The sequence below is a fragment of the Rattus norvegicus genome, chromosome 19 (genome assembly GCF_021556685.1).
Source record: "Rattus norvegicus strain SHRSP/BbbUtx chromosome 19, alternate assembly SHRSP_T2T, whole genome shotgun sequence".
Lineage (NCBI taxonomy): Eukaryota > Metazoa > Chordata > Mammalia > Rodentia > Muridae > Rattus > Rattus norvegicus.
In genome coordinates this window covers 17,546,387-17,563,416 of record NC_141552.1, presented here as the reverse complement: position 1 = coordinate 17,563,416, position 17,030 = coordinate 17,546,387, and the positions used below count along the sequence as shown (strand labels likewise).

At 46.0% G+C, this 17,030-nt stretch overlaps 3 protein-coding genes across 10 annotated transcripts in view; 1 reads left to right on the top strand and 2 right to left on the bottom strand.

The window, feature by feature from the left end:
• Positions 1–17,030, bottom strand: part of LOC147998924 (uncharacterized) — a 142,681-nt gene that overhangs the window by 37,457 nt on the left and 88,194 nt on the right. The window lies entirely within an intron of this gene.
• LOC147998928 (disks large homolog 5-like) overlaps positions 1–17,030 on the top strand; it is a 59,152-nt gene that overhangs the window by 16,364 nt on the left and 25,758 nt on the right. The window lies entirely within an intron of this gene.
• Positions 5,829–17,030, bottom strand: part of LOC147998929 (uncharacterized) — a 28,559-nt gene continuing 17,357 nt past the window's right edge. Inside the window, exons 1-6 of one of the 2 annotated variants that reach the window (XM_087595794.1) lie at positions 9,650–9,839; positions 8,457–8,616; positions 7,845–7,988; positions 7,045–7,211; positions 6,221–6,326; positions 5,829–6,097 (exon numbers count right to left, since the gene is read on the bottom strand). In XM_087595794.1, the coding sequence (XP_087451920.1) occupies positions 6,262–6,326; positions 7,045–7,211; positions 7,845–7,988; positions 8,457–8,616; positions 9,650–9,776 (663 nt within the window). In that variant the 5' untranslated portion in view covers positions 9,777–9,839 and the 3' untranslated portion in view covers positions 5,829–6,097; positions 6,221–6,261. Of the gene's footprint in view, positions 6,327–7,044; positions 7,212–7,844; positions 7,989–8,456; positions 8,617–9,649; positions 9,840–17,030 lie in introns of those variants that run through there. The other variant, XM_087595795.1, reaches the window with a different exon arrangement.

Here is a 17,030-nt window from a genome sequence, read left to right as displayed (position 1 = left end):
CTGGTTATGCTCTGGGTCTTCCTGGTGCAGCAGTCCTGTTCTGTGACAAATGATGTGTCTCCTGCAGGAGGAAGAGTGGTCGAGTCACCGTACCTGCAATATGAGAAGAAAACGAAAAAGTTGATGAAGTCCTTGACTCCCAGAACCACAGGAAGTGGGTTAGGTGGAGGGCAAGTAGGGAGACAGCTGAATCCTGAAGGACACTGTTGGGACCTTTGCCAGGTGCCTCTGTGACATCCAGACTTGGACACAGGGATGAGTCTGGGTAGTCTAACATCAGCATATATCAGTCTCCATGGTCTACGGCCCCTGCACCTCCTCACTGCTCCTCTGGCTTTGGAGACCTCAATTTTGCCAAGCCTTTTCTTCAGGACCATCCCCTGAATCATCCAGGTGGCTCCTAAGAGACAGGCAGTGACAGCAGACATTTGGTATGGATCACAGGCGAAATTGTCATGGTGCTTTGTGCCATCCTACCCAGAATGCTGTGAAAGGCCCCACTTTGGTGGTGTTCACTTCTGGAATGCCCTGTGTGATAGTTTCAGCTGTGAATAACAAGGCTAGCAGTTTCTACTGCTGCCCACACAGGCCTTCAGCACCCTGAAAGCTGCAGTGCTCACCTAGAAGGGAAGCACATTCAGGACAGGGAGAGCCCTGAGGAGCTCAGTCAACTGCCTGGTCATCCCTGCAGGGACACCTCACCCCTGCAGTGTGGTCATCCCCGCAGTGACACCTCACCCCTGCAGTGTGTGGTCATCCCCGTAGTGACACCTCACCCCTGCAGTGTGTGGTCATCCCCGCAATGACACCACACCCCTGCAGTGTGTGGTCATCCCCGCAGTGATGCCTCACCCCTGCAGTGTGTGGTCATCCCTGCAGTGATGCCTCACCCCTGCAGTGTGTGGTCATCCGCGCAGTGACACCTCACCCCTGCAGTGTGTGGTCATCCCTGCAGTGACTCCTCACCCCTGCAGTGTGTGGTCATCCCTGCAGTGACGCCTCACCCCTGCAGTGTGTGGTCATCCCTGCAGTGACTCCTCACCCCTGCAGTGTGTGGTCATCCCTGCAGTGACATCTCACCCCTGCAGTGTGTGGTCATTCCTGCAGTGACACCTCACCCCTGCAGTGTGTGGTCATCCCTGCAGTGATGCCTCACCCCTGCAGTGTGTGGTCATCCGCGCAGTGACACCTCACCCCTGCAGTGTGTGGTCATTCCTGCAGTGACTCCTCACCCCTGCACTGTGTGGTCATCCCTGCAGTGATGCCTCACCCCTGCAGTGCAGACCTTTGGACCTTTGGCCTTCAGGTTCCGGATTATCTGTTAAACTCAGTTCATAATCAGAATGTTTTGTGTTCAGCCTCTGCCTGGACTGTACTCCAAGAAGAGTTCAAGGGTTTCTGTGGCAACATCTAGCGATCAAGCCTTAGCAAAAGGATTCCCACATCACCCTGCAGGCAGATTCCCATAGTCATCCCTAGTCCATTTAAGCTGCTGCTGAAGATGCCTTGAAGGCATAGCCACATCGACCCTGTGTGTTCAGAGGTGATGTTTTCATTCAGGAACCTGATGCTGAGTCTTCTCCTAACCCAGCAGGCGGTCCCTGCATCAGGCTGGAGTCTTGAGTTTCTGTGTTGTCCTGATAACACCTGCTGTGTTCTCCTGGGGCAGAATGGATCTCAGAAGGTCTGGGCCAGTCTCACTGGTTGAGGATTCCTGCAAGGCCTCATCTCCAATTCCTGAGGGAAGGTGTAGGTTAGGAAAACGCCTGGATTTGAAATTCAGTGTTTTCAGATTTCAGGATTGGATGAGGGGAACTCAGCGTGTGCATGTGTCCATGTGTCTGTATGCATGCACATGCAGGCCAGGGATGGACACCAGCAACCTTCCTCAGTCACCCTATGCCTCTCACACAAAGGAGCTCTCACACAGAAGCTGTGGCTCACAGATGAGGTTGCTCAGGCTTAGAGTTCCAGAGATTCTTCTGCTGTGCTTCAAAACTTTGAGAGAGAGAAAGAGAGAGAGAGAGAGAGAGAGAGAGAGAGAGAGAGAGAGAAAGAGAGATTCTACCAGCTTGTACAACCATGCATGCACATATGGATGCCAGAGGGAAATATCCTGTATCTTCCTTTTCGAACAGGGTCCTAATCAACTATCAGGTCTCTATATCTTAATATCTAGCAGGGGTCCCAGCGTGAGCATAGCCAGGGCATACACATGCTTGGCTGTCAGGCAGGCAAGAGGCAGAGATCTTGCTCTATTTTTCATGGTTAATGCTCTTAGTGCCCTTGAGGGCCTGGCGGACACCTGCCTGGAGACGGCTGGATCTGATGCTGGCCTAGACAGCCAGGGCTATTGATGATGGATGTCCAAAGTGGCCCTCATTCTTGGCAAACTTCTCTCCTCTAGTCTAAATGTGCTTGGGTGTTTAATGCAAGGACTGGGTTGTAGTTTTCCTCTTCCATCCTGCTGCCTCCTTGTTTTCTTCAGTGGGTCACCTGCCCTAGTGAGGAAAGAGAAGTGTGTGAACCACAGCACCACCTGCCCATGCTTCTGCTTGCTGGTCTGTGGTATCTGTTGATGGAGAACCGTTCCTGTGGCGGTCAGTCCTGTTGCTGTTTGTGAGTTTTGAGGATTTACGTCAGTGTAGTAATGTGCACAGTCATCCTGGGAAACCCCACAGGAAGTTGGTCCCCAGGTTTCAGCACACAGAAGCACAGGCCAGAAGAGATGCCCAGGTGTTGAAGGAGGTCCGGTAGATGTGCTGTTAGTTTCCTGTGCCTGATGCATGATTGTCCCTTGCTTAATAAAATGTATACACAAAACTCTTTAAGTGTCCCACTGACCTCTGAGAAAGAACATCAAAGGGAAGATGGCTTTGAACTCTTAACTCCCTGTTCCTGTCCTCATAACAGGTTTCTGTAGCAGCCAAAGGAGAGAAGCCACCTGAGGGAAGGAAGTCCAAGACAGTGCCTAGGAGCAGAAGTAGGGTCTGGCTGTAGAGGGGACAAGTGGCTGGGTATAGGGACTCTAGGATCAGAAAAGAGGCTGCCTGGCATCTCCCACAGCAACGAAGACAGTCACGCATAGTCATGCTCAAAGGCCAGTCTGATCCAGACTGTCCCTCATTTCCCAGGCGATTATAGATTGTGTCAGGTAGCAGTTGAAAACTGGCCATCAGGGCATGATTCAAGTGTTTATTAAGGTATCATGGCATCAAGAGTATATGAGGACATAGCCATATGTACACAGAACGACATGCAGATGCAGAGAGCAGGGAGGGAATAGCCAGGAGCTCCTGCTTGCTGCTGCCTTAGGGGTTCTACAGAAATCCCAGTGGCACTTGGGAAGTGGAGGCAATATCAATTAGGGATTGTGGCCACATGGGGAGATTGAGACCAGCCATGTGCTGTGGCATCAGAACACTGACCAGCGATGACAAAATGGAACATAAAACACTGGTTGCTCAGCTTTGATACTGCTGACTGCTGATGTGGCCAGGGGCCATCCGGTTCACCAAAGGCTCAGCCAACAGTTGTCTCTCCACTCACCAAATGTCAAAGAGTGGCCCAGCTCCACAACCAAATGTGTGCCCACATTGCAATGGCTCCGGTACTGTTTCACCTCAGCTGCGGAGATCTCAGGATCCATGAGTGTCCAGCACACACACACCCGAAAGAGACAGTCTTAGGGGTCGTAGGCAGAACTGAGGGTGGTAAGCCTCTGCCTCACGGCTCAATGGCCCTGACCTTGGCATTGTTTGGGCACAAGAGAGCAAAGTAATGGGGACAGACAACCTGCAGTCTACCACGCTGGAAGGGCATGACTAACACTGATTGATCACATCCATGTGACTACTGAAGCTTTTCCTGCTCTCTGTAGTGGTGACCTTACAGAAACCATGCACACCCGGTTTAGACTGTATTAAAGTAGCACACCATTTCAGGGTTCCCTGCAAGGTACCATGGGACAGTAGTAGCATGAGTCTGCATGTATCTCGACAGTTTTCACTAGGGACCAAACACACACACACACACACACACACACACACACACACACACACACACCCTTTACTGACATGGTGCACATTCTTTGCACACAGAAGAAAGTGAGTAGTACTGAAAACACACCAATCATGGAATTGAAGGAGGGAGTTGTGGGGAAGCTGGGGCTTAGAGTTACTTAAAGGCCCTATGCAGGCTCTCCTTTTGTTGGAGGAGAAACTTCAAGTGCAATGTGGTTCTTTATTTTCTTTCTCTAAAGCACAGAGGGCTAGGGTGGATCACAGGGCTTTGAGCATGTTCGGCAAGTACAGTCACAGTGAATTAAATAATAGGGCTGGAACCCTATTAATCTTCTACAGAATTACAGAGCTGCCTGGATGAAGACTCTCAGCTGAAAAGGTGGACATCTCAAGACAGGCACTGGACAATGGCTGACAGACTTGACTGAAGACTGGAAATGTTTTGGTACCTCATAGGAAAAGAAGGCCCCTCCCACTACACTGTACTCTAAGGACAGTTTATTCAGGTTAGGATGACATGAACTATTGTCTCAGGTCACAGATGTCAGCACAAAGTATCCAAGGTGTTGTATGCCAATGGTAGCATCAACAGAACAAAGCACATAGTGTCATGAAGACATAAATTATGAGTTTGTGTAGCAAGACCCAGGCCTCTTCCAGGGTCTTAGATAGTAACTGAGAACCTCAAATATGGTGGTGATGTGATAGTGTGGGGTGAATCTAGTTACAACTAGTTTGTATTGTGACACAGATGACACTTTTTGTGTCATGGTCAGCTTTTAATGAATGACTAGACCTAAGCATGAGAGTAACCAAATACTACATTGCTTCTCTAGCTGCTGAGCTTTTAAAAGCCCTGGGGTGACAGCAAGCTTTTGTGGACATACTGCATTGGTCCTTCTGTACTTTAACTCTCTGAGTCACCTCCACTCTCAGCAAGTTAGATCAATTCCACAAATTGGAAATCAGTCACCTGGAAAAAATACATTCTCAATACGATCCCAGATTGGCCATGGAAAAAGGGTAGCTTGAACTGTCCCACCTAGGTTGGGCTTGCACAGGCCTTCTCTCCAAAAGAAACCTGTGTTCACAGCTGCAAGCTACACTCACTATGGATGCTCTGGAGGTTCCTTCCTAAACTGCTTAGATTAAAATAATTTTCTTGCTAACAATCAAAAAACTGATTATGCCAATCCGGCCTACAAGAAGCTAGTTTCTATTCTGTATTTTATCAGATGTGCAGAATACATATGGTCATCACTGATAATAGGTGAAAGATCTGCTCTAATATGAAAACTAAGTGATGCTGGAGGATGATCCTGACACACAATGAGCAGTGGGAACACCAGAGCTCTGTAGGGATGCCTGACAACCTAACACGTTGAGCACGCACGCCTCAGTAAGTTCCCTGTGAACACACATCTCCTGAGATCTCTCTATTTAATTGGAGGTGATCCTGTCCACCTAATACAGCACCTCATGTGGAATAACAAAAGCCACCTGCAGGAGCTGTGGTGATGACTCACAGGGTAGAGCATCTGCTGCTCTCTCAAAAGAACCACATGGACCCTAACAATTGGGTAAAGTGTGTCAGTGATTACATCATAAAGTGTGTGTCCGAGACACAGCCACATTATCCACACAAAAGACACTGTCACACTGGGTACTCCTTGGTGACTTTGAATTCACTTATTAGCCCAGGCTCCATGGAACATGCAGAGATCCATCTGTAGCTGTAAGTTCTAGGTCCACAGGAAGGGACAGAACCCTTGAGTAAGAAAGATAGTCTTAAGAGTCAAGACATAGAATTCAATTTTTATTCATAACAAATACATTTTTACAACAAAACAGGATTAAAATGAATAAAAATATTTAAAAATATTTTAAAGTAAAAATAGTAACAAGAACATATAAATATGAAACAACAAAAAGAAAACTTCAATTAAAATCATAACAAAAATATTTCTAAACAGCATATTCTTAACGAACATTTAGAAGCACAGACATATTGCTGTTTCTCCTCTAGCACAAATAATGAAAGGCGGTCCCCCAAGTTGTCTCTCAAGTGCTGTTTTCTGAAGAAGAAAGTGAGTAAGACCTCAATCAGTCAGGATGGCTTAGTGGTATATAAATTTAGGGTCTCTAATAAATGACAAATTAACGCAGAGGATGAATACTCATCCAAAAAATGTTGTTACCATTCAGGATGTTGGTCATCAGGGACTCCTGAGAAAGCAACTTATTCTTCAGGAAGCTCTCTTACTGGGGTGTGTCCAATTCCAGCTCTCTTGCACTTTCTGAGACCTGGGAGAGGAAGGCAGTTTTTCAGACACTGATTTGGTCGGGAAATGCAAGCCAGCTGTCAGAATGCTGCCTTCTACCACCTCAGTTCTATTGGACAGTCGACATGGACCTTTTAACTGATATCATTGTTGCTAACTCTGTGGGCAGGGCAAAATCTCCAGCAAGCCTCACAGTAATGTGGGCTGCCAATCTGGGACCCAGACTTATACCAGTGCAAACCAAGAACAGGGCAATGGGAAGAGACCTCATCGGGTTGCAGGAAGAAAGGAGATGTCCATATGTCACCAAGGTTAAAGCCAATGACAAGTACTAATTTGACATTTGCACTTGGTTCTTGTCCCAAAGGTGCTTCCTACACAAGAGGTCACATGACCACAGAGTGTCAATTGTTCAAGAACCAAGAAATTGTTCAAAACTCTACATAGGATCCAATCTATCACATGGATATGCAATTTTAGATATGTTATTCATCTGTCACCATTTCTAGACTGCAGCTTCAAAAAGAGCAGCAAAATATGCTTGCACAATAATTCAGTTTCTGAAAAGTGGTTAACTTCCCAGAATACTTGTGCATAGGCAGAGCAATGAACAATTCCATTACATGAGGTGGTTGGCTGGTTGTGAGTGTAAATTAGAAAGGTGGTAAGAGAAGCAAAGATGTATCAAATTGGCAAATTTTATCAGATATTGTTAAGCTAACACATCTGCTCATCCCTACCTGATAATGCTGGTTCTGGCCGTTGATGGTCTTTATCTTTCTTGTTGCAGTCAACCAAATATTTCTGGTTCAGTGCACAATCAAGATGTACCTCCTTGCTCTCCTGCTTCAGGGGGACCAACTTCTTCCTACATGTGTTCTCCATCAGGAGCTGGCTAAGCAGGTTTCTGGAAATACAGTCTGCATAGTAAGATCATGCTGGCCCTTTCTCCCATTCCTACTCCCAAGTCCCACTAACTCTACCAGGTCCCAGATACCCATGAAGACTTAATAAAGTGCATCTTGATACATATAAGGCTGCTGCACAAACCATAAAAAGTTAATTCGGGGAAGAATACATTGTTTGCTTGGCCTGACACCAATTAGAGTCCACACCTCTGAGAAAGAACATGGATCTACAACTATCCATGAAAGCCCAATGCATGGGGCCAACATCAATTAGTAGTGGGCCAACACCCTCAAAGGAGGTCAGTAGAATCAAGAGAAGGTCATGCTAACCATGTGGTCCACGCACTGAGTTTTGTAAAACCTGGTGTGACAACATAGGTCCAGGTCAGCCTAATGACCTTCTGCTGACTTCAATCAGTGCTGTTCTATCTAGAGCCTTCGGAAGATGCCTAGACAATCCTGGGATGAGGAACAGTCTTTTATGGAACTGAAAACTGAGTCATAATGACCCTGGAACACTAATGGGTAAATAGCACAAGAGATAGAACCAGAGCTGAAGACCGTCCAATCCAGAACAAAGAAAGTCAGAAAGGGCCATTCCACAAGTGATAGCCTTTCTGACCAGGACTTACCTAGAGAAGGTAATCTCCTTCTTCAGCTTATGGTTGTTCTCATGGACCTCAGTGTTCTCCATCTCTAAGTTGTGCAGAATTGACATGACCGCCTCCTCCATTCTCTCCAGGTCTTCATAATATGGATTTGGCCTGAAGTGTGGCCTGGCCCCAAATGATAGAATACAATGAACATCGGCATTTAGGAATATATGAACTCAGGGTGGGTCCTATATTACTCCAGGCTGCTGCCTGGATCTTCCAGCACTCAGTCCCCTGCCTAGCAAGTACAGAGACTCACCATAAACTCACTGCAATTTCAATCTTGCAAAGCCACCAGCTGTCAAGGGCTTTGCAAATGCACACTGGGAACTCACTCTCCCTGACTTTATCCCTGAATTCTTCATTCAGACCACAAGTTCTGCTTTTAAATAAGTGGAAGCAGATGAGTCCATTTTCAATCTCACTCCTGAGGAAGGGTAAGGTTCTGAATCTCCACTATATGGGAGGTGAGGTTTAACACAGGATGGTTAGGGAGGCACAGCTTTCTAGAACCCAAAACCTTAACAGGATAAGAAAAAGGTGACCTTGCAGACCCAGGAATGAAACAAGAGCATTTGGTGTGATTCATACCTGTTCTTCATGGATCTCTCTGTCAGAAACCTCAGGCGATCTCTCAGGTCATTTCTCTCCTCGGTAATGAGCTGCAGCTCTTTAATCAGCCTCTCCTTTTCCTTCATGGCCTGATTCTTGCTTAGGTCAGTGCCATGGGAAGATGTTTCTCTCCCAGCGTCTGTAGGTAGAAGAACACAAGTGAACCTGCATGGGGAGAATGCATAGAGTGTACATAGATCACAGTGAGGCCTAAACAGGAGAACAAGTCAGGAACCCAGTGTCACTGCTAGGCGATTGGTCTATGCTTAAGAGACCTCCTCAGGGGATCTCAGTTCTCGCACTACTCTATAGAGACCAAGAGATGTAAGCAGCCAGGTGTTCCCTATTCCGGACATCACGTGCTTACATGTACCACGGAGATGGCTTCTCCAGGATTATTATCAGCTGAACAGGGTACAGCTTGGTTTCAGGACCCTCACCCCTGTGGCTTCAGAACTCAGATGATAAATTCACCATCCACAAAACTTGAGTGATTGGAGACACTCAGATGTCCTACCCTGACACTCTAAAGCAACAACTTTGGATTTAAAACGCATTTCCAGGGAGGATATGTTCAACAGACTTATCAGTGTCCCTATGTGAAATACCAAATGCCCCAGAAGTGCGAATAGGTTACAGGCTGAATCTTGGTCTACACGTTCCAAATAGTTTTGGTATTGTAGAAAAATTTTTGTAACATACAACCTCTAATATATAAAGCAAACGATGACCCTGCCAGTTAGAAGAAATCGGAGAAGGTCTAAGAACATAAGATTATTGCCTGGAGCACAATCTCTCCCTGTTACTACTGCCAGATACCCACTGTATTTAAAGAAGCAATGATAGTGAAATACATTGCTGCCCTGTCTAAACTCAGAAAAGGTGGACCCTCCATGACCACTGATGGTGTTATTATATCAATGTAACAGAGCAAATGAACTGAAAAGTAAAGACCAGAAGTTCACAGTATAATAGCATTGGCCTTACCATATCCTCCCAGTGGGGATGGGGAAACTAAAATTCTGAAATCCTTGACTTTAGGGAATTGTGATATTCGTGGAAATTCAATTCCTTTTCAGATGCTCCAGTTGCTGTGGCCCATTGCTAGAAAGGTCAGCTTAAGCCTGCAGCCACCCTGGCAGGAAGCTCAAAATACACTGCCCAGAACTTACTCCACATTCCCAAGAAGTGCTGTCTTTGTCCATCATTACTTTGAGACGAAAGGCCAGACTCCTTCACTCTAGTCTCTCCAGAATCGACGTTCCCCCTCCCAAAACGTTTGCGAAGACGGGAAAACATGTCTTAGGGTGTAACCGCCAGACTCAGACTGAGAGAAACTAGGGCACTGGTTGTCACTACAACACAGGTGACATCACAGAGGATGCCAGAACTCTCTAGGAGACAATAGAATGTCCAAGAAGGGACAGCTGATGTCACGGGGAGCAGACTTTGCCTCCTGCTAATGTTCTCCCTGTACTGAGCATAAGCAGAGGTGCCCTTTCCAGGAGACTTTCCTGGCGCAGAGCCACTGAGCATCTCCTGCTTCCAAAGCCAAATTTTCCTTAAGGCTTGATTATAAAAACCTTAGTAATTCCTATGCATCTAAATGAATGTTTCCTTTCAAATCTTTCCCAAAAAATGTCTCACTAACTCAAATTGTCCTCATTCACCAATGTTAGCCATTAAAGCTTCCTGAGATTTCACACCAGCTTGAATATGCAGTCAAAAGTTCTCCTGTCTCATTATGTACAGGTGCTTTATATCACATCCAGAAATAGTCTGCATGGTAGGTTACAACATGCGTGTGTATTAGGGGAACACTCATGAAGTCATGTGCTTAGCAATCGACAATTGCCAGAAAATTCCTTAGGAGAAAGAGTTGAAGTCTTTAAGGTGCTAGGAAAAGTGTGGAGACCAGTTGGCAGAGGAAAATGCAATATTAGAGCCACCAGTGAAGGGAACCTCATGCTGCTTGTGGGGTTCTGCTCATTGCACCAATGTCGCCAAAGGAGCACTGCTCACAGGCCTGAGTAAGATATACCACGAGCTTTTATCAGAGAAATAAAATATACAAGAGATATAGAGGTTGGCACAGAAATGTCTAAAATGAGGCTATAAACATCATTAAGTGGATAGAGCAAGGTCCCAGCACCTGTACACTGGGAAATGGCCACCCCACCAAACACAAAAGCATGTATCATAGTAAAAAATGAATACTTTATAGAATGCACCCACTAACACTGATTGATCACATCCGTAGTTCAAATTTTGGGGGCAAATTCATGGCCTTAACTATCTTTGTCTCAACTTATATAGCAAAAAATAAGAAAGAACGAGAAAAGAAAAAGTCAAAACTAAAAGCTCAAGCTTCTCATATGAGGATTGCAGGAAGTGTTATATGGGAGTCAGTTCTGATTAGGCCATTTTAGATAGAACAGTGCATAGTGACCCTTAATGTGATGGGCCCTATATAAAGATTTTTGCAATATTGGAATTTTAACAAACCTCATCCAGAACGTACGGAAGAGGCAAAGATGTGATCACCATGTCCTTACTCTGTATCAGGTTATTTTTCTGCATCCTTGATTGTCAGGCATATAACAGCAACAACCTGAAATAGCTGGTAGACATGGAAAAACATGGGTAAAAGTATAGTTGTGGGTTACACACCTCAACTGTGAAAGGCTAATGCTGTCTGCACAGTCCTTGGAGGCCACTCTTATAAGCCTATTTATTGAAAAGTGAATGGAGGTTTATCTGAGCTCAAAGTGATCCTGGCCAGCCAGGTAGAGGGCAACATGTGATACTTGAGACCCTGTTTTAAACCAGCACAGAAATCCACACTTCATTCAAAGCATCATTTACTAATTCTCGATTATTTACCATTCTCTCCCTACCAGTCGTTCTGTTTGGAATGGTAGAAAACAACTGGAACTGATCTTTCTATTTTAAGGACCTTGATCTCTCTTTTTTTAGGTCCACATTAAGAGTGCATACAAATGGACATCACCATCTGAACATCTTAGTATTATCTACTCTGTATATATAGCATAATACTGTGCCTATGAAAATCTTAAGCTTCCTTGAGTGTAGTTGCCCCATCAAGAAGTGTGAAGTTCTGAGTTCAAACCCCAGTGATGCTTTAAAGGGACTAGAAGAAAGCGATCAGAGTTACTCCACTTCTTTGTCCTTAGATTAAATCAAGTTGACACAATGTGAACCTGGTGGGCTATTTAACCAGCATCTTTCTCCCAACCCCACTTCCACGAGTTCAGTCCACGGCAGAATTCATCCCCCACCATCCTAGGTATTTCTTTGTATATTTCTACAAGAGCCAGGTTTCTTTTTTTTTAATAGAATTAGTTGTAGTCAATCAACTGCTGCCCTATGTGAGAAATGATTAGTATCTATTGCAACTTACCACAGTGTATTTGTGTATACAAGTACATTATTGGAAATCCAGCATTACTGAGGGATTGGAAACCAGTGCTGTGGCCTTGCCTTTCTGTGCCTCTTCCTGGCTCACAGGCAGCAGGGGACAGACCTTGAGTTCCTTTTCAGGGACAGAGTGATGTTGAATGGGCACTGAGCAGGCAGAGAAACACAGCTGAGGCAGCTCCTTTCAGTTATCAAACACATCATCTCCTTCCCATCTTAAGGGCTACTGCTGAGGTCTTGCCCCCATACCTACCTTAATAGCAGCGAATTTGTTACACAGCAGCCAGCTCTTTCCTATTGTTCTGTAATACGCCTCCACATCATGGATGCCAAGAAAAACACTAACAAAGAAAAAAAAAACTCTGACGTTGAACTGTGTGGTGCTGGTCACATACCCTGTTATGTTTTGTATGTTATGAGGTTTGTTAATCTTAACAAGTTCCCCAAGTGTATTCTTCACATAGGACCCAATAGATTCAAGGAAAATAGGAACAATTATGTGTAAAATGGCCTGAGTCAGGGCCATAGACCGAAGCATTTCCAACACTTGTGCATGAGCCCATGTGGATTTTGCAATGAGCTGGGCCTAGCAATGTCCAGTACACAGTTGTGAGCTGTTGCTCTGGTTGAACTGCATTGGTGTGTGCATTAATAAACTACACCTATTTAAATGAATTCAGTGTTCCTGTGGTTTGAATCCAGACCCCTTGACACCAGATCTTCCCTTCTGCAGCACTTGGGAAAAAGGCTAAGTTTAGGAAAGGTGACGTCTTGTCATAAGTTATGTGACAAGAGGGATGGTGAATGATCCCTTGTGATAAGAATCAAGGTTTCCTCTGTGGTATTTAGGTCTATACTGGCCCTGTGCAACAGGTTCAAGAACCAATTTCTAATTTTCCTTGGGTTTCCCGAGATGATGCACTCAGACATGATTGGAAACAACCAAAACGGTGGTCAGACTTGATTTATACAATGTAGGTAATATTGCAAACTTATGTTGTAGGATATTTGATCATATTGTCATCCCCAATATTGTGTTATTTACTTAGAAAAATACCTTCTGGCTGTGTAGTTCAGTACTAGCACAAATATTTAACCCTAGAGCTATTTTTGTTTGTTTGATTGTTTGTTTTTTGTTTTTGTTTTTGGATGAACAAGTACTTTCCTATTTTGTGGCCCAGCCCTATCTCTTACTTCTTTGCACAGTCATAGAGAACCCTCAAACATATACTCAGACAAAGCCAGGGGAGTGTATGAAAGGGCCTAAGGCAATACCACATAATGACATTGAAAGTGGGCTCTCTTCTTGATCCACGTCTCCAGCTCTCCTGACATCTACATGAATTATAACTCCTAATGCAGTGTAAATGATGTCTGCGCTATTGCTGAAGGAATCATGAGAATAACAACTCTAAACATCCCACCATGGATAGAATTTGTGGAAAGAGGTGACTGGCAGCCAACAAGAGGGCTCTACAGTTAAAAGGGCTTGCTGTCAAGTCTGATGAGCTTGACTCAATCCCCAGGACCCACGTGGTAAAAAGGAGAGAAACAAGGGCCAAGCTGTCCTCTGGCTTCCACTCATGTGCTTACATGTATGTGAGTATATATGTATATGTCTGTATGTACGTGTGGATATGAATGTGTGTATGCATGTATGTGTATACGTGTATATGTATATGTGTATATGTCTGTCTATATGTGTGTATAGGTGTATTTGTATGTGTGTATATGTATTGTATGTGTGTGTATGTGTGTATGTATATGTGTATGTGTGTATGCATGTATGTGTGTATGTGTGTATGCATGTAGGTGTGTATATATGTGTGTGTGAGCATGAATGTGTATAGTCATGTATATGCATGTGTTTTCATGTACATGTATTCGTGTATATGTACGAATGTATGTGTGTATATGTATGTATGGACACACAAACACACACAATGTTAAAACATAAAAAGCTCCTTGGAGTATTCACCGTGCCTGGATAAGTGGTGACCATGTGGGGGAAACACATGTCCATGTAAGCACACCTGTTCACATGTGCTGAGCAATGCCCAGCCTGGTCTTGAGCTCATTACCTGCCCAACGATGAGTTTCTGCCCACCCGGTCTTCTCAGAGCCAGGCGACGATTTTTCCTGCCGTTCCAGTTCTGTTCCAGTTTCTCATGCCACAAACCTTCTAGCTTGAATCTCACCTACTGACGCAGGAACCTAACAGCCTCCAACCCAGTGAAGTAAGTAAACTTCTTCCTGACATCCTCAGGCTTGGTGTCCCCATGAGTCACAGGGAGGAAGGATGGCATGCACCAAGGAGAAGGGCCATGGGCAAGGAAGACAGGATCATAAGTCAGTCATCACTGACACCAGCAAAGTGTGTGCTTCAGAGCTGGCTCTGCTCACTCTTGTCCCAGTGGCAGGACTTAAGAGTGGTGCATACCTGTCACCCAGCACTCAGAGAAGTCTGAGGCCCAAGAACCAGGAGTTCATGGCCATCTTAACTAATGGTGAGATCAAAGCCAGCCTGGGCTGCATGAGACTCAGTCTCAAAGCAGGCAAGGAGGAACTTGGTATATTTGATCAAGGAAGCTGGAATCCTCCTGGGTTCTAAACATTCACTGCAATACAGAAAGATGCTAGGGCTAGTGTGGCAGAAAGTAGGAGACAGAGAAGCCAGGTTAACCCTCCCTAATCTTCTCATGCTGTGTGAGCTATGAGTAGATGGTGCCCTATACACTGTGGACAGGATGGCCACTCAGACAGTTCAGAAAGCCATGGAGGACTCCAGCAATTCCCCACTTGAGTGTCACTTGAGTCTTATATGTGTGTGTTTACAAGTCAAAATATAAGATCCATAGGTGACTGTGTAAATTCAACATGGCACAGCCATGTGCTGGAATATTATTCAGCCTTACATAGGATTCAGATTCTGATCCTTGAACAGGAATGAGAATGGTAGCCATTCTCCTAAGTCAGACCTCCAGGCAGTGCAAAGACAAACTAACACTGTATGACACCACTGATGGCTGCAGTGTCACCAATTATATAAAGACAGAAAGCAGGAAGGTTTACAGAGCCCCAGGGGTGACATGGAGTGGGGAGGTTGGAGGGTAGGTGTGTAAGTGGGACTGAGCCTCAGAGGAATCAGACATGGCTGCAGAATATGCATGTGGCTGCCTCCCATACCTGTGGGTGCTGCCTCCTCAGAAAGGCAAATACAGCAAAAGAAAGGAACAGAGGAGACAGGCTCTGACCTCCTGTAGACACACACAAATGATGTGACAGAATGTGCACACTGCTGCCTTGCTGCAGGAGCAATTGAGCTTCCAGAAGGGTTGAAAGAGGCTGGAAGGGCTGAGCATGGCACTGAGTTCAAGGACATAGCTTTAGGTCCTGGGGAACCTATGGTGCCCAGGCCCCATCCCGCTGATACTGAGGGACACAGCTCACATTCAGGGTGATGGCTGGGCTGGGCTGGCGAATAGGTGTCCACTCTCACCTGCTCCAGCTTGAAGGTGTGCTGGGTGAAGTAGGACTGCAACTGCTTGTTGGATTCATTGATGCAAATCTGCTGGAAGCTATTCTGTTCAAAGTCCTCAAATCTGAATATGGCCAAGACACCAATGGGCAAGCACTGGGAGACGAGGTTTGGTTATAGCCGGGGCCTCCTGGGAAGACTAGCCCTCCTGAGAGGAGTTGCAGAAGAGGGGGTGTGTTTTCCTGACCAGTTTGGTACCCAGTGTTTTTTTGCCAAGGGTTCCTTTATTACTTCTTGATGGAACCAGGCCTGCACATATCCAGTAAGCATTTGGGTGGAACCTAGGCTTGGTGCCCACATGCTGGCATCGCTGAGGGTGAAGCCTAGCCTATCACACTTCCAGACACCGAGTGCAGATGCCTGGGTTCCTATAGAATGGCGGTTCTTACCCTTCCTAACACTGTGACTCTTTATTTCAGTTCCTCATGTTGTGATCCCAACCATAAACTTATTGGAGAGCTACTTCATGAGTGTAACTTTGTTACTGTGAGGAACTGTAATGTAAATGTCTGGTGTGCAGGAGCGCTGATGTAGAACCCACAGATTGAGAGCAGCTGCTGTAGAGGATCAGAGTCCCCTGCCAGCCCTGGTGTTTGCAGAGATCCCCTGGGTTCCTAGTCTCCATGGCTTTCCCAAGGACAGAGTTTATTCTTGGCCGTCTCAGGGCCCGGGACCTCACAGAAACAGCCTCTCCCATGTCCTTCCTGTTGAGGAGAGCGTGGTTGGTCCTCAGCACAGACCAGTCAAACAGGGCGCTGTATAGACACTTCGCCAGGGGTCTCCTGCAGTTATGGCCTCTGGACAGAGGGGTTTCTTACCTGGGGTGGGGCAACCATGCCAGGTACAGGCAGTGATGCTCATAGTCAAGACCTAGTTTTGTCTTATTTTCATAGACAAAGTTGCCCAGGCTGGCCTCGAACTTGCTGTGTAGCCAAGGATAATTAAACAACTGATCCTACTGCCTCTACCCCCCATGGCCTGGCATTGCAGATGAGTGTCACCAGAGCTGGCTTGTCACAGCTGCTATATGGCTCTAAGTCATGGGCCTCATGTGCAGGAGTTTTATGACTGTGCCATCCCCACCCTGCAACCAGGGTTTTCACCTTTCTCCTGGTGAAGTCTGCTTAATCCTACCCTGGACCTAGGACACAGCAGCTGTGGGAGACTCAAAGCCTGGGGCTTCAGCACAGCATGGGTACACAGCATGGCATGCAGCCTACACGGCTGTGAAAAAGCCAAGTAAGTGCTTCTCAGCTCACCCCCTGTAGGAGTGTCTAGTCCATCCTTCTCTCCATGGACGCAGACATCTGCTTCCAACTGCCCGACATGTCCCTCTGGTTTTGACTTTCCTGGATGCCCTGTCAATGCCACCACACAGAGTGCTGCCTCTACTGGGGACACTCACACAACCTCTCTGGGGGACATCTGAGCCAAGCAGGGATTGGGTGCACTGCAGAGAGGTCAAGTCATGTCGTGAAGTACCTTGTCCCACAAAGGCTCACTGTTCAGGGAGTTGACTGGAAAAGTAAGCTTATGCCCCTGGGCAGGGTCCCCATAGGGAGTGTCCCACACCCTGC